Source organism: Pelobates fuscus, chromosome 1 (assembly GCF_036172605.1).
Source record: "Pelobates fuscus isolate aPelFus1 chromosome 1, aPelFus1.pri, whole genome shotgun sequence".
In the NCBI taxonomy this organism is placed as follows: Eukaryota; Metazoa; Chordata; class Amphibia; order Anura; family Pelobatidae; genus Pelobates; species Pelobates fuscus.
This window is the reverse complement of record NC_086317.1, coordinates 376,859,560-376,885,138: the sequence shown is the minus strand read 5'-3', so window position 1 is coordinate 376,885,138 and position 25,579 is coordinate 376,859,560. Positions and strand designations below refer to the sequence as shown.

The following is a 25,579-nucleotide window of genomic DNA, read 5'->3' as shown; positions in this document are numbered from 1 at the left end:
TGATACTAAGAATACAACTTGGTGGTCGGCTTCAAATGTCTCAGAACCATCTAACCTGTTTGCTAGATATGCCAGTTTAAAGGATGTGTGGTTTGATCTATCTATCACATCTACCTGGAGAGCCCCAGCAAATTTGTACTGGATCTGTGGTAAGAAAGCCTATTCGGAGCTGCCACAGGACTGGGAAGGGGCATGTGTGTTGGGTATGCTCAAACCATCCTTCTTCTTGTTACCGATTGAAACAGGTGAGACTTTAGGTGTTAAGGTGTATGATGTGAATCATAGGAAGAAAAGGGGACCCCTAGAGATAGGCACCTGGGAAGATAATGAATGGCCTCCCCAGCGTATCATAGATTATTATGGGCCAGCCACGTGGGCAGAAGATGGTACCTTTGGTTATAGAACCCCTATTTATATGCTCAACCGCATTATAAGATTACAGGCGGTGGTTGAAATTATCACTAATGAAACATCACAAGCGCTCAATCTCCTAGTGAAACATAATACCAGGATGAGGACAGCAGTATATCAGAATAGATTAGCCTTGGATTACCTTTTGGCAGTAGAGGGAGGTGTATGTGGGAAGTTTAACCTAAGCAATTGCTGTCTTCAAATAGATGACGAAGGGCAAGCAATAGCGGAGCTTACTAGCCATATGGTTAAACTAGCGCATGTGCCTACTCAGGTATGGAAAGGGTACAATCCAAGTAGTTGGTTTGGTAGCTGGTATGAGTTGTTTGGAGGGCTTAAGGCAGTGGTAGGTGGAGTCCTACTGATTTTACTGTTATGTCTACTCCTACCGTGCCTTATACCCTTAGTAGTTAGGTCTGTGCAAAGCCTGATAGAAAACATAACAGAGAGGAAGGCTGCTGCACAGATAATGGCGATATACAAGTATAAGGCTCTAGATCAAGGAGAACCAATGCAGGAAGATGAATGTTGAAGATTCACATCATAAGATAAGTCTGGTCTGGTTCAAGGTAACTTGCGGTGTAAGCAAAACTAAGGTTATGTGATGCCTCAAGTAATTGTAAAATATCAAGAGGCATCAAAGGGGGGAATGTGGTGGAATCTCGGTAAAAATAAATTTAGTAGGCCGAGATTACCACGTGGCATGTGTACGTGCATATGCTGACGTATCGATCAGTTGGTTGCACGAGGCAAGATACGATCAGTAGTGTACGGAGCATGTGCAAGAATACAGGATATAGTATTCCCCTCCTCCATTGTGCTGGACAAGCCATGCGGTCAAACAGGAAGTTAATTCTTATTTGTGTTGATTGGTTAAGAGAATGTGCGGGTGGAGCTTAATATGGGAGGAGTTATATGCCTATATAAGGAGCCTGCACTATTGTCCGGGGCTCAGAACTTGTGGTATTTTGGTGACGCTAGTCCCTCTGAGTCCCGATCGGTGATCCAATAAAGAATCTCTTCCTTCCTGAAGAAACCTGTGTCCATCTCTCTGTGCTTGGCTTCCGTCAGTTTCTCCGGTATCAACCTAAGGTATTAATCTTGAGGTATTTTGATTCTTTTCATGCAACCATTTTACCACCAATCAATGCCAAATAATAATTGGTGATTTTTTTGACACACATAGCAATTTAAGAATACACGTACTGAGAACTTTAAGGGTTACTGCCAAAGAACACCCAAATATGTGTGCCAGTGGTATTGCCACTAAGTGCCTGGACGGTATTTGCACTTAATTTATGCCGTGTGTACACGGGTGAAGGGGTTGGGCTTAATGAATAGCTCCTATTCCGAGTGACAGTGTAGGGTTAGTGCTCTGCTCTGTACCCCCACTAGCAAAAAGCTCCCGAGCGGAGGGAGAGAATACAGTAGTGAGAGGTATGGCAAAAGTAAATCAATAAAAGTAACTCGATAAAAGCGGATTAACATCAAACAAAGTTATGAGGTTAACGGGGTTGATGAGGTGGAACTGCTGGGCAAGTCCCCGGCTGAGGGTCTTGCATAAGGGTACAACAGCCGCTTGGGCCCGATCGCCTCTTTGTCAAGTCACAGTTCCAGTGGAAGGTGTGGGCCTTGTCTCCCGGGGTGTGAACTCCCTGAACTTAGCCAAGTCTATATGTGACAGGCTCCTGCCTTCAGTGGCGTTGTGCAGGGGGATCCCCAGCGACCGCAAGTGGTCCTCCAACTCCTGGTAGGTTTCTGCACGAAGAGTGGCGTCTTGGGCCGTTATTAGGACCTTACGGGAAGGGCCCCACTGATATGGCACGTCTTGAGCGCGTAGCTTTTGAAGTAGTGGTCGCAGGGATTGGCACCACAGGAGTGTGTCCCTGGAGAGGTCCGGAAAGAGGAGCAGCGAGGCACCCTCGAAAGGTGATGTGTTTTACCCCGCACAGCAGCTTGCAAAAGGGCCTTGTCCTGTAAGGAGCTGAATCGGAGGATGAGGTCTGGAGTGATGGAGGGCAGTGCACTGGGTGGCTTGGGGAGGCGGAACATACCGTCTAGCTTCATGGTCTTGGCTTGTTTCAGTGGTAGGTGGGCCGCAAAGAACCGCCTGATAAAGTGAGGTAAGTTCGGCAGTCCCACCATTTCTGGCACCCCCTGAGTTTCAAGTTATACCTTCGCCTCTGATCTTCCAGGGCATCAATTCTGTTGTCAATCTTTAGCCGGTGCTGATCTAGTGTAGCCAAGCCCCTCTCAACCACTGTAAGCCGGCTGTCATGCGTGCTCTGGGTAGTTTCGAGTTGGGACAGTTAAGTGGTCGTGTGTACGATGGCCTTCTTGAAGGGGGCTAAGTCTCCCGCTATGTTCAAACTGAGTTTCGCCAACATCGCTCTAAGTTGCGTTGCAGTGATTATGAGGCCACTTTCTCCTCAATTTCAGCCTTTGTTGGGTAGTTTTGAGCAGAGCATAGAGAACCTGCGACCGTCCAGGTTTTGTCAAACTTTTGGGTGTCATTTTTTTGTGTTGTTTTGCTCTCACATTATACTTTAGGCATGGATTGAGGCATGTTGAATTGAGACGGTATGGCAGCCCAGAAATGAAAATTAACCCCATCATGACATACCATTTGAAAAAGTAGACAACCCAGGGTATTCAAAATGGGGCATTTCCAGTCTTTTGTAAAGGTTTTATGGTGTTTTGGAAAGTTACAGGGTTAAATATAGGGCTTGCCAATAAAAGTATCTGCACTGTCTGCCTGGGTTGTCAGACAGGTCCCTCAAATTATAATTAAAAAAAAAAATCAAATAATTATGTAGATAATAGTTAAATATATATGTAGAATGTGTGTGTGTGTACACTTTTATTTCCTATATATGTATAATATATTATAAAATAATTAAAGCATTTATAATATATTATACATATATAATGCATATATATGATTTCATTAGAAGTGTATTTTGAGATGTGTGTGTGTGTGTGTGTATATATATATATATGTGTATATATATATATATATATATAAAATAAAATAAACAATAAAATGCTTTAATTATTTTATACATATATATTACATGTATAATATATTTTATAATTGTATTTGTTTTTTTTACTTTTTAGCAGCCTAGGGGGCTGCCTGACAGTCCCCCTGATGGCAGCTCTGTAGACTCCTATTGCGGCCTGAATAGCCAGAGCTGCTGCATGTCTGCGGTCATTAACGACCGTTTTTTGTCGGACGTACCTAGTACAGCCGCGGTCGTTAAGGGGATATATGTATTTATAACTTCATTCTAAATGTATTTTGATTTAAGTATATATGTATATGAACATCAAAATACAGTTAGAACAAATTTAAACCGGTATATAATTTTAAAATTTTATAATTTTTTCAATTTATTTATTATTTTATATAAAAATAATAAGGGGTTAAACCTAATATCTGATGTTCAGGTGTAAGCACATCTATTGCTTTTTTTGTATTATTGGATGATGTACACTCATTGTATTTCTCCTGTTTTTGTTATAGCTATCTTTTCTGTATTGTTATGGTTATTGAAAAATGTATTAATAAACAAATATTTGAAAGCACATCTATTGCCTTTCCTCTGCAACCTGTCATCCAGCTCAGTAATGGCTCCCTACTGGTCTGGCACCTACTAGTAAGACAGAGTGTAGAAGCTGGTATTCCCAGTATGCAATATGACTCACAAGTTCTGTAAATGACAGAGCAATTACGGAGATGTGCTTTCACCAGAACCAGGGATCAAGGACCCGTTAAACACCATAAAGGTCACAGCTACATTACAACACACATTATACAGCCAACAAACTACAATAGATACACACCACACACGCTACATACAGCCAGCCAGTCCTAGGTCCCTGGTTCTGGTGGGTGCACCACAGACAGACAGACAGACAGACAGACAGACACTCACACACAGCAGGCAGCACACAACATACACAATTACAATTATTTACACAGTGCTAACATATTCCCCATGTTGTACAATAATAAACAAGACAAACATTTATTTATGGCAAAACATGTATGACATACGAGAACAGTAGGTGAAGAAGGCCCTGCCAAAACGAGCTTACAGTCGGCACCCATCACAAACACAAAAAGTCAGCAAGCACACACCCCAGACACACAACACCCAGGCAACACACACCACATGCATTAAATGGAGTCAGCACACATACACCCATACCCCAGAAAACACACACTACACCTAGCCACACCATAGAAAATTTCAATCCAAATTGAAAAACGTGAAGAAAAATGAGAAAGCATTTTCCCATTTAGTTTTAATCTGGGAAAGGAAATCAGAGTTTATTGAAAACCCTTCCTAAGTCAAAGTTTAAGCAGGAACCCCTAATCTTTATAATTTGAGATTTTGTGTCCGTGTAAATAGATTAAATGTGTGAAAATATAAAATCAGACAGAGGGAATACTATAAATCTGCCCTGACTTAAACCCCAGCTTTGCTTTATGTTGTTGATTTTCCTTCTCACAATTTCATAAAAATGGACACCAGCGAGAAGCAATGCAAAGTAGTTCCATAAAATGAATGCAAAAGAGACACATTCTCACAGTTGCGGGATCTTTGCCTCTAATTCTAGAATTATTGTTCAAATTAACCCTCCCTGATCTGCCAGATGAGTGAAGGACATCTTTAAAAAGTTTTCTGAATTTATTCAAAATTTTATTTTTCATCTGATTAAACTGTAAAAAGTAATCAGTCGATTAATAAATTATGAAAATAATCATTAGTTGCAAATCTTTTTAGATACATAATTACGCTCTGCATTTGTAATTGTTTTTTCTCATACATGTTTGCCAACATTGTAGTGATATTTCAGTTGTAACATTCCGCTAATACAGGGGTAGGCAATCTTGGGCACTCAAGATGCTGTGTATTACATCTGCCATAATTCTGGCAAAGCATCATGGGAGATGTGGTCCACAACATCTGGAGTGTCTAAGGTTGCCTACACCTGCACTAATAAAGACTGTACAAAAAAAAAAAACAGAAAAATGGTGATGGATTGGGCATGTTCTACAGATGGCAGATTAGGAAATTTTAAAAAATACAAATGAAAAAAGCCAACTCAATTGCGAAATAAGAATGTGTCATTTATATGACTGAAATTTAGTAGTAACCATTCCATGCTTTAAAAAGCATTACATGAATTCTCATTATTTTTCTCATTTTATGCCCTTTTTCAAAAGCATATCAATGCCACAGGGATTCCTCTAATGAGATCCAACGCAGCCAATCATTAAATGCAGTGTTTGTCTCCTTATTTGTACATATAACCTTTACTGGAATCTGGGCTAGAACTATAAAGTGTAAATTCTTATTACAAGGACAATGCAGAGCTAAAATAAAAATACAGCTGTAAAAAAAAAAAATAACTAACATGAAAGAATTGCATTCAAACCAGAAAGATGATAAGAATAGCACACAGTTGGATATTTCTGCAGTAGTGAAGAGAACATTCATTAGTATCTGTATCTATATAAACAGTTTCAGAGATACAGTAAAGACGGATTGTCTTCTCATCAAAAAAGTAAAATCACCACAATATGTAGATTATATGTGTAGAAATATGTAGATTTCACATTACTCTTTGTTGTAAATATTTTTTTGAGAAAGAGTAATGAAGACATGAAAGCCGCCCAAATTTCTGTTTTGTCCAAACACATTTGGCCGAAAGAGAAAAATAAATAAATAAATAAAAGTGATTTGTCTGAACAGATTTCATTCGTTCATTTGTTTTCTGACAAAATTCTGCCATTATTTTCGTTTTGGAATTCATTTAGATGAAGGAAATACTGATCCGTGCTCCATCTTGCAGCCATTTAGTAGATAACTCACTAAACTGATACTCTTGTGGGATTGCCATATTTAAGGGTGCCAAATTAGGGAGCTGTTTAATAAATAGCTAATTTTTTATATTCTTATGGCAATCCCACAAGGATTAGGGTGCTATCTACCAAGAAGCTGAAAGACCAATATTGCGAAAAGCCCTTCCTTTTCTTAATTTTGGTCTTTCAGAAAACTTTACGAATACAAAGCAAAATATACTTCGTATTAGTAAATAAGGGAGGTTAAATCCTTCCTCCTGCCATGCTGCGAGTAGGTAGTTTCTTTTGGGATGGTTCTGCTGGGGGTGGGGCGGCAATAAACTAAATTACCTGTGAAATAAAAAAAATGCATACTATTAGAGGTCCTCTTTTCTTCAAACTCAAAAAGGCCAAATAAAAATACATTAAGTTGCATCGCACTTATTAAAATAAATTAAATACATTTTTAAAAAGGACCGGATTTCCCACAGCATGCAATTTGAGTCAGAGTGCTGTGACTGATCGGCTAAGCCAACCAGAGTGCTTTGACAGGTAAATCTTGAGACTTACTGCTTCTACTTTTAAATATCACAAGGAGGGAGCTGTGAGCTGGTAGCTCTCTCCTTGTAATAAACTAAAACGAATGAACAATTAAATTGCATGGACAAAAATATGTCCAAATATGTCCAACAAGCAATTCGTTCTTCATCTCATTCACTCTAATTTGTATTTGTCTATACAAAGCAAATGCCAAAGTCTAGTAATCAATACAAAACATTTCATAAATTCCAACAAAGCATAGAACCTCATTACGTCTGTCACCAGTGTGCAGTACTTTATTATATATAAAGCACTGCTCTACCCTTGCTGGGAGGAAGCTTGAATCTCCCCCCTCCCCACTTCCCTATATTTCTAAAAAATAAAAAGGCCAAAATTGCATCTTTGCCATGGTCATAAACGCTAACTTTTGTCACCGTGACTAATATTTGTAATTCCTGAAACCTTAATTATTTACTAGCTTACACAAGTCACAGCTTTATCTGCAACATCAGTACATGCATGCCAAACATTTTATTGTGTCATTTAGAAACCAGGCACTTATAAAAGCTTAGTCTGCCTGACAGAACCAATTCTAGAATGCTAGTCTAGTGGGATATGGCATGTACGATGAGCACTGGACAGTTTCAAATCACTGAGCAATGTTGAAAAAACAAGAAAGAATCCAGATTAATTTCTCAAAACAATTCGGTATGGGAAATCTCAAATGTCAGACTAAACAAAAAAGTAAACCTGTCAAACGTTTTCAGGAAAATATTCTCAGTTTGCAATTTAGGATAAAAGCAATAGAGTCGTGCAGCTAAGGTTTAAAAAGGGTTACTTAGGAAGTCTGATATGCAAAAATAATTATAAATATAAAGGCCAAAGCCAAGGGTATATCATCTGATACCCATGAAATGCCAATTTGTGCCCTAGAATTCCCCATATATGTCAGAAGCTTACAAATGCCATAATTAATCCGCTCTGCTACTATGTAGAACTCCAATCCTCTGACCATTCTAATAATATCATTATTTAATGAGACACATGGATGGGAGGGGCGTTATCTAAAGGCTCTAAAAAGTGTTTTGAATATAGGTTTATACGTGCACACACACTGTGCAATCTTTCCCTAAACTGTAATTGTCTGGGATCAGTTTAAGCCAAATTCAATGGAGTAGCATCACTTCTCTAGATAACTCTGCAGTAAAGAGACTCCAAATGACAATTCTATGCATGGTTGTTAAATGTCATCTGGTGGAAGTAATTCCAAGCAAACACAATGCATGGGTGGCCAAGAATAGCAATTTGGCTGAAGGGTGTTTACATTTCATCTTGTCAACCTATAGAAACTGCCCAATAAATAAATATTAACATATTAAATATTAATCGGTTACACTCACCCCATTAACTTTTTGACATTATGTCGTTTAGTAAAGCTTACCTCTCAACATATCTACATTTTGCAATATCTCCAAAAAGGCAATGAGCCCAATGAGTTCTCCATGCCGATCTATTTATTTTAGAACCAGCAGCTGTTGACAAACCTTGTCCTACAGGTTACAGTTGCCAGATTCAGCATCTGGTCATGTCGCAGAGAGAACCAGCTCATTTGTTAATGGAAAGGGGACAATTTTCTGCATTTTCACTACTCCTAATAGCAATTTTGTGTATACTAAATGGAAAACTCTCATTAAAAACAAACATTTTACTGCAAATCAAAATATAACCATGTATTGTGTTTATAATTATTAATAGTCTAACAGAGTTATTTACTATAATGATAATTTACAGTGAATTTCAAAGTACCGTATCTAAATGGAAAGCATAGCCGTCTTAGAGAATATTAACACTTTGGCTATTTTAACCTTAAAGGGACACTACAGTCAAACAAATGTATTGTAATTAAACAGGTTTTGTCTAGATAAAGTACATGCAGTTTCACTGCTCAATTCACTGGTATTTAGGAGGTTTTGTCATTCTTTATTTGTGACAGTACAAAGCATAATAACAGGTACAAAGACATTACTCAAAAGCTATATAAGCATAGACCTAATATGAAATATGGATAATACTGCACTTTTTGTAGTAAAAGAAAGACACAGTTCTTTTTGAGTGAGACATAAAGAGAAGGAGACACGCTGAACTATAGAACTGTAAATAGATTATAAGGTTCAAGAAATATTTACCACTGGAGGGTTAAAATGGATATACAATTGGGTATCATGCTATACATGTAATAGGGGACTATAGCAGACATTGAACAGCCTAGCCATTGCATACTGCTTGACAACTAAGCTAAGGTGTGAGACGATCTGGCCGTAGGTAAGATTCGAGGGCAATTCAGACAATGCCAAGTATTGGCAAGACCCAGTCTCTACCATCATCGTTCCCTCTGCTGGAGATGGAACACCAAGCCCAGGCATTCTTACTGGTCTGCAGGATGCTCCTCGGGATGTCATTTTGGCCAACCAACAGTGCTTGTATCTGCCGTCAAGTGCGACGGCAGCACAAGAGCAAAAATTATGTGGCACTGTCTTCTGCTGGAACAATCTCTTGCGCCTTCTCCTTTGCAGTACCGCTCTTCAGATTCGCGGTGGGCCCCATTCAGGCGACGTCAGCATGCAAGATGGGTCCCAGGAACCACAGCTCGGACAGCAGGAGTGGAGGTAAGTCCATGAGCATAGAACTTTGCCCATATGGACGCACAGTTTTGGTCAAACACCAAGAGGATGGGATCTACATGAATGAGTGACTGAACAGGCACTCCTTGTCGTAGACCCAGCAGAGCAGCCATCTTAGCAACTGGGTCACTGCTCTCTGATTCAGCAGTAGGCTGCGGTATGGGTCCAGATGTCCCTTCAATATTCCAGCGGGGACAGGGATATCCCCACCGGCCCTAGAGGGCCCTCAGCAAGCAAGCCCAAAGTCAAGTCTGAGGATCATCTGCCTTCTCCACCTTGAGTGTAGGCCGCAAGTAGGTCAAGCACTGTCCGGAACCACCAGTTTCAGGCTTAAAAAAGTGTCAGCAAGTTGGTTGGATGTCCCTCAAGATTAACTGCAGGATTTAGGCCAAATAGAGAGCACCGATGGACTGTTTGAGGCTTAATAAGTAAATCCTCCCGAGGAGCTTCAGCACCACACGACCATCCCGGCCGGCTACCAGGCTCTACCCCCGCCATTTAGAAGTTAAATAACTTTTGTTTCTTTTTATGCTGCCCTAGACATATCTCATCTGGCTGTGACTCACACAGCCTGCACGGGGAAAAAACGGTTTAATTTCCAAGCAGATGTTAACTTATTTTACAAAGTTTTTTTTTTATCTCCGTTTATGTAAATTGAACTTTAAATCACATACAGGAGGCTGCTGCAGGGTCTAGAGGGCTATTAACAGAGCAGGCGATAAACAAATTCTAAATTAAACAGAATGAGCAGTCAACAAAGTTTAAACATTACATCTACAGGATGTGTATAGAAAGGCTGTGTACGTCACATGTAAGCAGGGCCCTCAACCCATCTGTTCCTGTGTGTCCAACTTGTCTAGTTACAACTACATTTTTGTTCGTCCACCTACTGTAAAGCGCTGCGGAATTTGTGGGCGCTATATAAATAACATAATAATAACAACAACAACAACAACAACAACAACATGAAGGGAAATGTGACTAGGGCTTAAGAATCAAATTGATTTAACTCCTAAATGGCACAGAATTGAGCAGTGAGACTGCAGAGGCAATATTTATACACCAAAACTGCTTTGTTAAGTTAAAGCTGTTTTAATGACTATACTGTTCCTGTAAGTTTGAAATTCACTTTGAACTCACTTTGAATTCTCACTTTAGTGAATAACCCTGTTAGCCTTCAGGATATCCCCTAAGACAGAGACAAACAGACACGCATTTCAAATTCCATCTCTGTGAAACTCCAGGAAGCACCTCTATAGGCTGTCTGGTAGACAGCTACTAGAGGCAGTCTTAGTACTGCAATGTAATCATTGCAGTTTCTCAAAAACAGCAATGTTTTACATTCCAGGACTAAGGGGACAGGGACAAAGTACCCAGGCAACTTCATTGAGATGAAGTGGTCTGGGGGCCTATAGTATCCATTAACAAATAAATAAATAGGGGGGTGGGGGGTGGAGCCGGACTAGCGAGCTGACAAGACGCATTTTGCATGAGCTCCTGCTATACGGGCTCAAACTGTGCTGCTATTTCGGGGTAAAGTGCTGCGACTCACCCACAAAAAAGCCCATTGGACTGGGGAAGCTTGTACGTACCCGACGACACTACACTCGACACCCGGCTTGACTGGAAACCGCAGCAGCAGGTTGGGGCCTACTGCATGGGGCAAGGACGGCCAGACGGCCACCTTCCCGCCCAACACTAAAAATTTAATGCGAGCACGAAACCCTCCCCTCCCCACCCCTGTGGACCGGTGGGGGATATCACTGTTCCCGCCAGATGGCGTACCTCAAACCCCACACCGCACAACAGTTCCCACAGTCTCCCCAAGCAACGTGGGGAGCGGGGGCCTCCAAGATGGCGGAACCGCCTGACTCTGCCACATGAGACACGCGACAGCACCAACATACCCTATCAGGCACCAGCGACCACACAAGAGATGCCCTTGCAGAAATCTTTGACCGCTTTTGGGCCAAATTGATGACGCACTTATAGCCAGCGATGACTCCCCAAAAACCGCCCACACGGGACAAAGTCGATGGCGTATGGAAGCCTGAGAATCTACTTGAGGGAACAAAGCAGTCCCACGCTACAGACTCCCACATTAAGGGCCCTCCTGTGCTTTGAGCAGCAGGGGGCACACCTCCTAGGTGGTCGGGGTATCCATGGCGGGCATCGGCTGAATAAGTTACCCAAGCCTGAACGATCCCTACTGCCATGGACGCTTCGCAGAGACCCATTTGCAGCATAGGGTGCAGACACTGGGCGGAGGTTTTCTCAGGTCTACACAGAACTGTCCTTAAGTTCCTGTTATGACTCCATATTCTGTGGTACAATCTTCCTGCTGTTTGCATTTATCTTCTTTTGTTTGTTCTTTTCTTTTTTGTTTTTCCTCCTACTTTACGATTGAAATTGCATGCTACCAGTCAAGGGCATAATACCCTCAATCGGTACATTATAGCACCTTAGTCGCACTCACTATTTCTACCAAATATGTCTAGCACTTCTAACCACCATACATCTACAATAACCCGATATAGCACTAGATATAACAATGTTAAGATGGTTTATATACTTAATAAACTCATGATGGCTAGCATACCACACTACCACTCATGGGCATAGTGCCCCTAATCTTACTTTGTCTATGCTACCAGTACCTAGGTCTCAACTCTGGCCTGTAACCTTACATGAACTAGCACTACTACTGAGTTTCTTTAGCTTGAATATTCAAACAATGTACTAACTTGTTCCATATCACTAGCCTGGTTAAAATATAAAATTGTGCATCTATCTTCTTATGCACTGCATAAATTCAAAATAAAAAAAATTAAAAAAACAAGAAATAAATAAAATACCTCCACCTCCATGCAGTGAGAGGGGGCATGTGTGCTAAACAGCAAGCAGCCAGTCGCTATACAAGCAGCCAGCTCCCCTTCCATGGACATCGGGTAGGGACTTCAGTATATATAAAAAACAAAACAAAAAAAAGGGGGATCACTGTCCACCTATTGTGCCTATAGGGCTAATTTAAATAATAAGCAGGAGGGACTTCGTATTGATCCCTTGGACAGTAGGTGGGAGTCTCATAATAATGAACAGGGAAGGCATACAGGTACAGGCTGAGCTTGTAAGCTAACAAATCAAAGTGCTCTGACATGGAAGTCTTACTTATCATGATACTTTAAATTAATAGGGGTATGAGGGTGGACAGTAATCTGTCCACCATCCATTAACTTTTAAATTGAAGCCTCCACCCAATGCCCAAATTGCCCATTTGCTAGTCTTTTATTAGACAGACATTCTCCAAGTTGCAGCATAGTGAATGGGGACATGAATTACTTGTCTAACCTCCCTTGTAATAATATAGGGGTCATATTGACCCCAATGGCTGCTAACAGGCTGCGAGTGAAAAAAAAAAAAAAAAAGATAAAAAAACAACAGTATTTTTCAATAGCCTTCAGTTATGTTCAAGTTCATTTATCTAGGAATATGTTCTCCATAGATGGTATTGATTTATAGAATCCAATAATTTCAATGGAATTTAGATGACCAATATTCTTAAAAATAGAACATTTTTGATCCAATATTGATCAGCTTCCGATAAGCCTTTAGCGGCGAGTATTAAATCGATCTGATCCGACAAAAAAGGCTTATTGTGGGTTGTTCAATTGCAAATAGATGTGATCTGCTGATATGTAATTAAGGCCAAAGTGTAATGCATTGTATGACAGAGAGAACCACATGTCAAATGATCCTCTTTGTTCGATATAGCCTTCTGTTCTGAAAATTGATGGTTAGCCGAGAGGACACGCAATACCTTTAAAAAGCATTTTAAGAAAAATATATACATTTATCTTACACATAATATTTTGCTAACTGTATAATATAACAGTGTTCTTTATTTCCCTCATTATATTAAAGGGACACTATAGTCACTAGTACAACTACAACTTATTGTATTTGTTCTGGTAAGTAGAATCATTGCCCTCAGGCTTTTTGCTGTAAGCCCTGTATTTTCAGAAAAAAATGCAGTGTTTACATTACAGCCTAGTGATAACTTCACTGGCCACTCCTCAGATGGCTGTTAGAGATCCTTCCTGGGTCATGGCTGCCTAAAATGCATCCAAACATTCAGTATCTCCTCCCTCTGCATGCAGACACTGAATTTTCCTCATAGGTATGCACTGATTAAACTTGATCTCAAGGAGATGCTGATTGGCCAGGGTGGGGTTTTACTTGTGCTGACTCTGTCCCTGATCTGCCTCCTTGACAGTCTCAGCCAATCCAATGCTTTCTTATGGGAAAGCATTATGATTAACTAAGAGAATCAAGCAGGTAGATCAGGGGCAGAGACAGCAGCAGCAAACTGGAATAACAATATGATTTTGCTATATTTAGGGGAGAAAGGGAGGGGGATGGCAGAGAGTGGTTTTAACACCATAGGGTCAGGAATACATTTGTTCCTGACCCTATAGTGTTCCTTTAATTTAAAGTAAACCTATATCTTATTACATTTCAATTGTCAATATGCATTATATATTGCATATACTCCCTACTCTTGAAATATATCACTAGAGGTTTACTAACCAGAAAATGGGCTATTTGAAGGAAAAACACACTTTATTTATATGAAAGATGACTTGATACAAAGAGAGCGAAAAGACAACAACTAACATGATAAAAAAAAAAAAAAAAAAAAACCTATGGTTTAGTTTATAGTTTTTCCTTTTGTGCATGACAAATAAAAGATTATTCATTTTATTTTCACATCTTTCAATCGGATGTTAACAATGACTTTGAAAATTTGGGAGACAACTTGATTTCCAAGAAAGGAAAAGAACTTAAAAATTTAATGGTTTATTCTGTCTCCTGGGCTGTGTAAACCTATTACAGATTGTGTACTGTGCTTGCTTACTACTGACCTGTTCCTCACAGCCGGAATGATTGGAAGATCCACTGTCATCAGTGGTGTCATCATCCAAATTTCTGCTAAAACCTGGAGGTAATGCAGGACCTATTATGGGCCTTAAAGAGAGAAGACATTTTTTGGTGAAATCAGCTTCCTGGATCCATAATATTTAATGCATACATTCATTTTTATAACTATAGCATAATTATTACAGCTTAAGAATAATGAAGGTATGTTCAGAGTGACAAAACAACAGTTAACCTAACAGTTTTGCCTCCTACATTTCTTTACACTAGCATGCAAAAATATAAAAATTGTTTTTGCAATCCAGTAAATGTCCCTTTAAACAGAGAACAAAATTGTGGGAATTCCAGTAGAGGGGCCAACGGGTGCAAATGCAAGCGGCAGAGCTCATAGCTAGGTCGGTCAGTTTCGGGCCTGAATCACCAATCTGTGCCCCTGACAACAACCTACTAATCTGCAGGCACCAGCTCTCATTTCTTTGCCTGCCCAGAAGTGCTCATACTACGCCGGAGGCTCAGATGTTGCTGAGCGGACTGCCCGCCATCTTTCCCAGCTACTTTTGTGAGAAAATTTTCATCACTAAAGACTTGAGATGCACTCTTTTCTGTGCCTACAATTCTACAAAGAAAGATTTATGAATATCCACTTTTGTTTATTTTTTTTTCTCAGTTCCCATAATTTTTCTAACGCTATATCTGACCACTTGGTGGTACCTCATAACGTTACTCTTTTGCCAGTTGCCCATCTACCATATACTAGTTACACTGGATCCTTAATTCAATCTTTTGACGTCCTGTAACTTGCTACAGCAACTGCTCCTTGGTGAAAGCAGTCTCTCTCAACTCCAAGAACTGTAAATACTTTCTTTTTAAGTTCCAGGTCTCAACCTAACCACAAGCCACATGCTGCTCTTTTGAGAGCCCTCTGTCCTAGCATTACCTAAACAGCTTGCCTCATAACCTAGGCATTGGTGGTCCTACGACTTGATAGCTATTGAATCTAACTAAAGAAATGCAAATTTAAGGCATAAATAGCTGATCGTTGAGCCACAAACACAATGAAACATAGCTGACTTGAAGAACGTTTCAGATTTGCCTATTTTAGCCTAAAATGCAAAGTTTCCCTGAAAATTCCTTACAACACACCTTTTATGAACCTCCTGTTACTTTTTTTTGTGGAAGTGGGTTAAAACCAAAAGATGACTTCTCTTCCCTAACCAAATGAAGATGGCACAAAATTCACATATGAAAGAAGAATGAAGAAGTGCATGCTGATGGAATGTTGTACATTCAATGACAACTTTATGATGGCTGCCAGGTGTTCAGAAAACCAAGACTTGAAGCATACCTCTCTGGGGAATCAGATGTTTTTTTAAATCCTGGTGGAAGAGCTGGGCCAAAAAAACCATCATCCTCCTCTTCCGCTGAAGACTGTGTTTGTTTCCTAGAAACCGAACAGTAAAAAGATCATTATCTCTATTTCAAACAGAAACCCTTAATGAGATTGTATATATTTGCAATATAAAAAAGTACAAATTCTCTATAAAAAAAGGTTTATGTATATGAGGACAACTACATAGATTTCATCTGCATAGTAAGTGAGTTTCGTACTCCCTGAACAGACAATGTGCAGTTGCCTGCATCCATTTCTGCAGAGATCCAAGAGAATGTAGAAGTGACCTTTAGTGGGAGCACAGCTTATTATATCTATACATTGTAATTGCAGCAGCACAATGTCTACTAAATATATCACAAAAAGAACCCCAAAAACTGCTCATGTTCCTTATTTTGAAAACTGCTTTTCAGAGTTGTGTTAAAGTCACCATACTAAATCAAAACACAAAAATAAGACATTTTCCCTATATGATAAAATTACATATATTTAATATAAAGTTTAATAATGGTCTGCTACACAATTTGACTTTTTTCTTCTTCTTACAATACAATGAAGATTGCTTAAAGAGACAGTCAATGACGTGGTCTGGGTGCAATGCTCCTTGCGTTTTAACCCTGCAATGTAATGTAGGACTGGCAATGTTTACATTGCAGAGTTAACACACCTCTTTTGGGTTTCAGGAAGACAGTCACTAGAGGTGCTTTCTCTGCTGTAACCGAGCCAAACTTGGTTATAGATCAAATACTGCTCATAGAGCAGCATGTGATTGCTGAAGCGCAACTATTTGCTGCGCATGTGAACTAGACTCCCAATGGAGACATACTGGATTGGATGAGATCGCAATCTTTGGTGACCTCAACCAAAGAAGTGGAACATCAGTTAGAAAAACACTTTAGCATCAGCAATACATGTTTGTATTCTCCACACTACAGTGTTCCTTTATTGGCACAACAACTCAGTAAATAAAAATTTGGGAAGCAGGCTTATTTTTGTTAAATGAAATGTCATAATTTGAGAGAAATAAAAGGACAATAAAGTGGAAAGGGAAATGAGTCTTGGAGGCAAAATGTGGCATGGGAAAAGGACTACAGACATAGGGAGGGGAAAGCTGTGCAAATACACTCCTGCAATAACACACATAAATGCAACAGCTCCCCACAAATAAAGATAAATAATGCAATTGAGGGGTTCTGGAGAATTGGCAAACGTCAACACTGAAGTTCATTAATGATATTACATTTTACACTGCAAACAGATTAGTTTCAAACATGCTCCTTCACATTAGATGTCACACAGATGAATAAGTGGAAAATTAAAAGTTATTTGTACTATTAACCTGTCTTCTTTGCCAACATGGGTACTCTGGTCCCTTTTGTGATGCCATGGGTTGGGTCCCGTGTCCTGTTCACTGTCATCTGATGAATCTGAGCTGGAGGTCTTTGTGTATCCAGGGGGTAATACAGGACCTGCAACTAAACACAGCATATTTAGACTAAGTAAAAGATCAACAACGCACACATGGTGGTAAATGCATTTATAGTGAATATATCTTTAAATTGATGCTTAAAACAAATTATGAAATCTTAAAAGCAATGCAGGTCTATTTTTGTTTTCCAGCATGCTTTGGTTTCCAAGCAGTATTAGAAAGAACATTATGTTACCATGCCAACACTCACTAATATGCTTAAGCCAGTGTCTACTGATGGATGGCACAACAATTAAAGTGGTGTTGTGCTGTTATACAATCTTATCAATTTAATGATGTAATGGGTTTTAAGCAGATTCATCTGCTGGACAGACTGAGAAAGGAGGTTGCAATGAACACTAATCACAGTGCCAATTGGCTGTCTCCAGGCCAGAGGCAGAAGGGGAAGATGGATTTGTTTAATTTACATTTATTCATTATTCTTCATAATAAAATGTGAACAGATCTATTGCATTTAGACTAACAACACATGAGCTAAATATTCTTTCAACGCAAGGGATAAACTTTGCCTTTTACGGATTTCATATCTTCGTAGAACTTCTAACTTTGTTATTATTGAAATGTAACAAAAGTGTTGGTGGTTTTCAGAGGTTGTGTGCACCAAATGTGTCAATAATGATAAGCTGCAAGCAAACTTAAGTCATGTGCAAACTGGTCCTGATGGAAACTGGAAAACCATCTCAAAAGGACACTTACAGTAGGCACCAAAACTACTTTAGCTTTATGAAACAGTTTTGGTGTATAGACCATGCCCCTGCAGTCTCTCTATCCAAATCTCCCCTACGGTAACTCCTAAATTGCAGAGAGACTTTCATTAACTTTTCATTAACCCCTTAAGGACGCAGGACGGTTCAGGACCGTCAGCGGTCGGCAATGGAAAAATGCCGATGACGGTCCTGAACCGTCCTGCGTCCTTAAGGGGTTAATGAAAAGTTAATGAAAGTCTCTCTGCAATTTAGGAGTTACCGTATATACTGAGTATAAGCCGAGGCACCTAATTTTACCACAAAAAAACGGGGATAACTTATTGACTCGAGTATAAGCCTAGGGTGGAAAATGCAGCAGCTCCTGGTAAATTTCAAAATAAAAATAGATACCAATAAAATTACATTAATTGAGGCATCAGTATATTAAATGTTTTTGAATATTTATTTACAGTGTGTGTATATAATGAATGCAGTGTGTGTTTGTGTAGTGTGTGTGTATAGTGTATGCACATAATGAATGCAGAGTGTGTGTTTTTTTTTTTGGGGGGGGGGGGGAGGGGGGGGTGGGGACTGCAGAAGCTTACTTACTTACTCCCTGTGTAGATCTTGCGGTCTGCGCGGAGCGTTGCCACTGGCCGTGGGACTCGCGAGATTGAGACAAGGGAGCTGAAGGGAGCTGCTGGGAAGGCAACAGCTTCTGCGGGACCCCTGTATTATGGCAATGTAAGTTGCCATAATACAGACCCTGACTTGAGTATAAGCCGAGGGGGGGGGGGGGGTTTCAGCAAAAAAAAAATGTGCTAAAAAATTCGGCTTATACTCTAGTATATACGGTAAATCACTTTGTTTATACAATCCTAGTTACACATCCCTGCATTCTAGGTTTCTTTAATTGCTTTTTGATTTAGAATTTTCCTGCTCTGTTAATAGCCTTCTAGAACCTGCAGAAGCCTCACGTGTATGATTAAAGTTCAATTTACAAAGCAGGAGAAAAAAAAATGTCAAAAGAAAGTTTATATCCGATTGAAAATTAAACCATTTGTTTCATGCAGGCTGTGTCAGTCACAGCCATGTGATGTGTCGCTAGAGCTACAGTATCTCACAAAAGTGAGTACACCTCTCACATTTTTGTAAATATTTTATTATATCTTTTCATGTGACAACACTGAAGAAATGACACTCTGCTACAATGTAAAGTATTAAGTGTACAGCCTGTATAACAGTGTAAATCTGCTGTCCCCTCAAAATAACAACACACAGCCATTCATGTCTAAACCGTTGGCAACAAAAATGAGTACACCCCTAAGTGGAAATGTCCAAACTGAGCCAAATTAGCCATTGTCCCTCCCAGATGTCATGTGACTCATTAGTGTTACAAGGTCTTAAGTTTGAATGGGGAGCAGATGTGTTAAATTTGGTGTTATCGCTCTCACATTCTCTCATACTGATCACTCTAAGTTCAACATGGCACCTCATGGCAAAGAACTCTCTGAGGATCTGAAAAAAAGAATTGTTGCTCTATGTAAAGATGGCCTACACTATAAGAAGATTGCCAAGACCCTGAAACTGAGCCACAGCACAGTGGGCAAGACCATACAGTGGTTTCACAGGACGGATTCCACATGGCTGTCGTCCATGAAGGAAGCCTCTTCTAAAGATTATGCACAAGAAATCCAGCAGTTTGCTGAATACAAGCAGACTAAGGACATGGATTACTGGAACCATGTATTGTGGTCCGATGAGACCAAGATAAACTTATTTGGTTTATAGAGTGTCAAGCGTGTGTGGCAGCAACCAGATGAGGCGTACAAAGAAAGGTGTTTCTTGCCAATAGACAAGCATGATGATGGGAGTGTCGTGGTCTGAGTCTGCATGAGTGCTGCCGGTATTGAGGAGTTATAGTTCATTGAGGGAACCATGAATGCCAACATGTACTTTGACATACTGAAGCAGAGCATGATACCCTCCCTACGGAGAGTGGGCCGCAGGGCAATGTTCCAACATGATAACGACCCCAAACACACCTCCAAGAAGACCACTGCCTTGCTAAAGTAGCTGAAGGTAAAGGTGATGGACTGGCCAAGCATGTCTCCATACCTAAACTCTATTAAAGGACCACTATAGTGCCAGGAAAACACTTGTTTTCCTGGCACTATAGTGCCCTGAGGGTGCCCCCACCCGCCGGGCTCTGGGGAGAGGAAAGGGGTTAAAACTTACCTTTATTCCAGCGCCGGGCGGGGAGCTCTTCTCCTCCGATCCTCCTCCTCTCCTCCCATTCGGCTGAATGCGCACGCGCGGCAAGAGCTGCGCGCGCATTCAGCCGCTCTCATAGGAAAGCATTATCAATGCTTTCCTATAGACGCTTGCGTGCTCTCACTGTGATTTTCACAGTGAGAATCATGCAAGCACCTCTAGCGGCTGTCAGTGAGATAGCCACTAGAGGCTTTGAGGGCTGGATTAACCCATTTATAAACATAGCAGTTTCTCTGAAACTGCTATGTTTATAAAAAAAAAAAATGGGTTAACCCTAGCTGGACCTGGCACCCAGACCACTTCATTAAGCTAAAGTGGTCTGGGTGCCTAGAGTGGTCCTTTAAGCATCTGTGGGACATCCTCAAATGGAAGGTGGGGGAGCGCAAGGTCTCCAACATCCACCAGCTCCGTGATGTCATAATGGAGGACTCCAGTGGCAACCTGTGAGGTTCTGGTGAATTCCATGCCTATGAGGGTTAAGGATGTGCTGGAAAATAATGGCAGCAACACAAAATATTTGGACATTTCCACTTAGGGGTGTACTTACTTTTGTTGCCAATGGTTTAGACATTAAAGGGACACTATAGTCACCAGAACAACTACAGCTTATTAAATTTGTTCTGGTGAGTAGAATCATTACCTTCAGGCTTTTTGCTGTATACACTGTCTTTTCAGAGAAAATGCAGTGTTTACATTACAGCCTAGTGATAACTTCACTGGCCACTCCTCAGATGGCTGTTAGAGATCCTTCCTGGGTCATGGCTGCCTAAAATGCATCCAAACATTCAGTATCTCCTCCCTCTGCATGCACTGAACTGTCCTTTATAGAGATTCATTAACTCAATTCATCTCTATGAGGAGATGTTGATTGGCCACGGCTGTGTTTGAATCATGCTGGCTCTGCCCCTGATCTGCCTCTTTGTCAGTCTCAGCCAATCCTATGGGGGAGCACTGTGATTGGATCAGGCTACCACTTCTGATGATGTCAGCAGACTGCTTGTGTTTCTGAGTCAAACAGCATGCAGAGTTACAGCTTCTGGCTTGAATACAGTAAGATTTTGCTATATTTATGGAGGCATGAAGGGCCCAGGGAGGCTAGCTGGTGGTTTAAACACTATAGGGTCAGGAATACATGTTTGTGTTCCTGACCCTATAGTGATCCTTTAATGGCTGCAAATTTACATACAGGATGTACACTTACTACTTTACATTGTAGCAGAGTGTAATTTCTTCAGTGTTGTCACATGAAAAAATATAATAAAATATTTACAAAAATATGAGGGGTGTACTCACTTTTGTGAGATAAAACAGAACCAAAAGTGATTTAACTCCTAAAGGGCAGAAATTTGAGCAGTGAGACTGCAGGGACATGGTCAATACACTTAAACTGCTACATTAAGCTAATGTTGTTTTGATACATATAGTGTCTCTTTAAACACTGCACTAGCAGCATTGACAACACAATCCATAAATGTTGCAAATAAAGTTGCAAATAAAGTAACTACTTTTTACTATATTGCAATCACCTCTTATAAGAGGTGTATGCGCAGGAATTTTACAGAAAGATTAGCGGTAACGATTACGAATACCTGGCCTTTATGTTGTACAACAGAAACAAGAATCCCTGCACATAGGTTCTGCCTGCAAATTCCAGCCCTCTGTCGTGGAGGTGCTCCGTGTCAAAGGTGGACAACGCTGAATCCACCAGAATACTCACAGAAGCAGAAGGACACAGGCAACACTCCAGAGTCAAGAAGGTAAGTTTATTTCTGGAAACACCACCTCATAAAGTGCAAAGTGCAACGTTTCGGCTCAACAGAGGTGGTGTTTCCAGAAATAAACTTACCTTCTTGACCCTGGAGTGTTGCCTGTGTCCTTCATGTTGGTCAGCAACCATTGTACAGTCATTTTTTTTCTAACCTAGTTAAGCTAGAAGAATGAATACAATATAAATGCATGCTAATGTCTATCGATGTGTCTGGGGCTTAAAAAATGTGCTCTGTTGTCATGGCAAATAGGAATTTTGTCCTGGCACCTGGGTATTTGTCAGCACGTTCCCTCTGATGTGCCCAGCTGAGGCAGAATTGAGGCAGGCAGCAAGCAATGCAGACGGGAGGCCCAGCAAGGAAGGAGCTGCAATCTTCCTGCTCCCTCACACACCATATCTGGCCCAGGCATCACTAAAGACTGCACAAACAAGCAAAGCAGAAAGATTACAGCAGCCATTGCTTTTCCTAAAAACATGACAGCATACATAAGGCTCTGAAACTTGTCTTAATGTGTCACCATATACAAGGGCTACAGTTGTGGAGGCCTCAAGAAGACCAGCTGCCTTCAAGTCCAGTAGGAGCTCAACTAAAAAGCAAGTAAAAATTACTTTTTTTTTCCACATAAGTAACACAACCTCAGCAGCCTTACCAAAAACAAGCCTTTGTGTGGCCATCTGGGAAAATACCTTCCATGAAAATGAAAGGATGCCAGGAAAAAAAGGCCACTCTAGCTCGAAGGTAGGGAGGCTGGGTGGGCTTAAATTTAAAAAAATAAAAATACAATGATGATTTGAGAGTGTGTCTGTCTAGGTCAGCGGTTCCCAACCTTTTTTTTTTTTTTTTATTACTTGTTCACCCCTTCGCAGCCACTTTTCATAAATTATACCCCTCATATTTGCGAAATGTTTGTAATTACCAATTAAAATAGGTTTGTCTCTCCTGCAGAGATATATAGATAGATATAGTTTATACAGTGCAGATACACAGATACAAACACTGCCACACATGCAGAAGAACAGACACAGGTAGAAACACTGACATACATACATACATACACAAAAATCACAAAGATACAAACAATGACAAACATAGATGTACACAAACCGATATACAAACCCTGACACACATGCAAATACACAGACACAAGATACAAACACTGCCACACATGCACAGACAGATACAAACACTGACACACATACAGTTGCACAGACACACTGACACACATGCAGATACACATATACAAACACTGACACACATACAGATACTGCCACGTATACAAGTGTAGACACAGATATAAACACTGACACACATGCAGATCCACAGATACAAACACTGACACGCATGCAGATCCACAGATACAAACACTGACATACATACAGTTGCACACATGCAGATACACAGAAACAAATAATGACACATACAGATAGACATGTAGATACATATACAAACAATGACACACATACAGATACAAACCCTGACACATAGATACAAGCACTGACATACATGCAGATACAAACACACACATGACAGATACACAGATACAAACACTGACACACATACAAAGACAGCAATACAAACACTGACAGATACAAGCACAAACACACATACAGCTACACAGACACATGCAGATCCACAGATACAAACACTGACACACATGCAGATACAGACACACACACAGATGTACAGAGATACAAACAATGACACACATGCAGTTACAAAAGACACAATGCCACACATACAGGCACACAAAAACACTGTCACACATGCAGATAAACAGACATGTGGATACACAGATACAAACACTGACACACATACAGATACACAAACAATGACATACACAGATACAGACACCAAAAGCACACAATTTAAAATGTTTGCCACCCTCCAGTTCTCTTCCTTTTTGGTGCAGAAGGGTGGCTTTGCTGGCTGGGTCTGTTGTAAGTTGGAGGCTTGCTCCTCTCCAGGTCCAGCCCCCCACCCCTCTGTTTCCCGTGCAGCTGGATCTGTGTAAGCTGGGATGAAGTGACCGACTCTCACTTCCTCCCAGCACTCCCTGCTGATTAGAAGGGGCCCGGTCTCCTCTCTCCCAGACTGCCATACGGTGCACTGCAATCTCCTCTCACAAGCCAGCCTGTCAGAAGGTGAGATCTCCTCTTTCCAAGCTCCCACGCGATGCTCTCAGTCGCCCCTCCAATAAGGAAGACAAGGTGGCAAGGCACGAGAAGCAAGGAAGCTTTAACTCACAGCGCTCAGCTGTCATTCAAACCCACGGCACGGTGACAGTTTACAACTGCCCAGGATTTGCGGTGCGGATGTCCACTACACCATTACAGAATTTTTACGCGTACCCTAAGGGGAGCAGAATTGTATCCCTGGGGGTACATGTACCATGGGTTGGGAACGCCTGGTCCAGGTGACCGACCTCCCTTAGATTGCATGGGAAGGGTGTTATGCTCCCCCTTTTCATGATGCTGGTCTCTCCAACATCTTAGCCCCTCCTTGGGCCGAAATGTAGGTTCCTAATGTAACACGTTAAATATTTGCTGAAGAAAAGAGAAGGATTTTCGGTTTGGATGAAAAGTCCTGAGATTGACCATATTTTTGTTTCTTTCAATCTATTTTTTTTAAATCCAAACTGTTTCAGTTTTATTTTAATTTAAAAACCATGCCACATACAGCGGCACAGTGTGTAAGTGAGTTCAAGGGACACTGTAGTCAATAAACAAAAAAAACAAAAACAAAAAGACTTTCGCTTAACCCCTTAAGGACCGGACTGTTTTTGCGATGTTGTACATTTGCGACCAGGCATCTTTTTACACTTTTGTGGTGTTTGTGTTTAGCTGTAATTTTATGCTCTCTCATTTACTGTTCCCATACAAATTATATATTGTTTTTTTCAGGACAAAAGGGGCTTTCTTTACATACCATTATTTATATAATCTCATGTAATTAAATTTAAAAAAAATGAAAAAATATGATGAAAAATTGAAAAAAATACATGTTTTTTTAATTTTATGTGAAAAATCTTTTACTCATCTAGAAAAGCGAATGAAAAAAAACTGCTAAATAGATTCAAAATTTTGTCCTGAGTTTAAAAATACCCAGTGTTTACATGCTTTTTGCATGTTATAGGGCTATAAGTACAAGTAGGATATTGCGGTTTCAAAACATACATTTTTAAAATGTATCAATAGTGACATTGTAACACTATTATCTGTCATAAATCGCTGAATAACACCCCACATGTACATATTTTTTTTTAAAGTAGACAACCCAGGGTATTCAATATGGGGTATGTCCAGACTTTTTTAGTAGCCACTTAGTCGCAAACACTGGCCAAAGTTAGCGTTCATATTTGTTTGTGTGTGAAAAAAGTAAAAAACTAAATTGAACGCTAATTTTGGCCAGTGTTTGTGATTAAGTGGTTACTAAAAAAGACTGGACATACCCCATTTGCATTACCTTGGGTTGTCTTCTTTTGCAAATGGTATGCCATCATGGGGTAATTCTCATTCCTGGGCTACCATACGCTCTCAAAGGCAACGTAACC

General features: G+C 40.4%; 1 protein-coding gene across 1 annotated transcript in view; it reads right to left on the bottom strand.

Moving 5' to 3' along the window:
* GPALPP1 (GPALPP motifs containing 1) overlaps nucleotides 1–25,579 on the bottom strand; it is a 57,026-nt gene that overhangs the window by 25,715 nt on the left and 5,732 nt on the right. The window contains exons 2-4 of the mRNA XM_063444711.1: nucleotides 17,151–17,286; nucleotides 15,767–15,862; nucleotides 14,409–14,511 (exon numbers count right to left, since the gene is read on the bottom strand). Coding sequence (XP_063300781.1) covers nucleotides 14,409–14,511; nucleotides 15,767–15,862; nucleotides 17,151–17,286 — 335 coding nt within the window. The remainder of the gene's footprint in view (nucleotides 1–14,408; nucleotides 14,512–15,766; nucleotides 15,863–17,150; nucleotides 17,287–25,579) is intronic.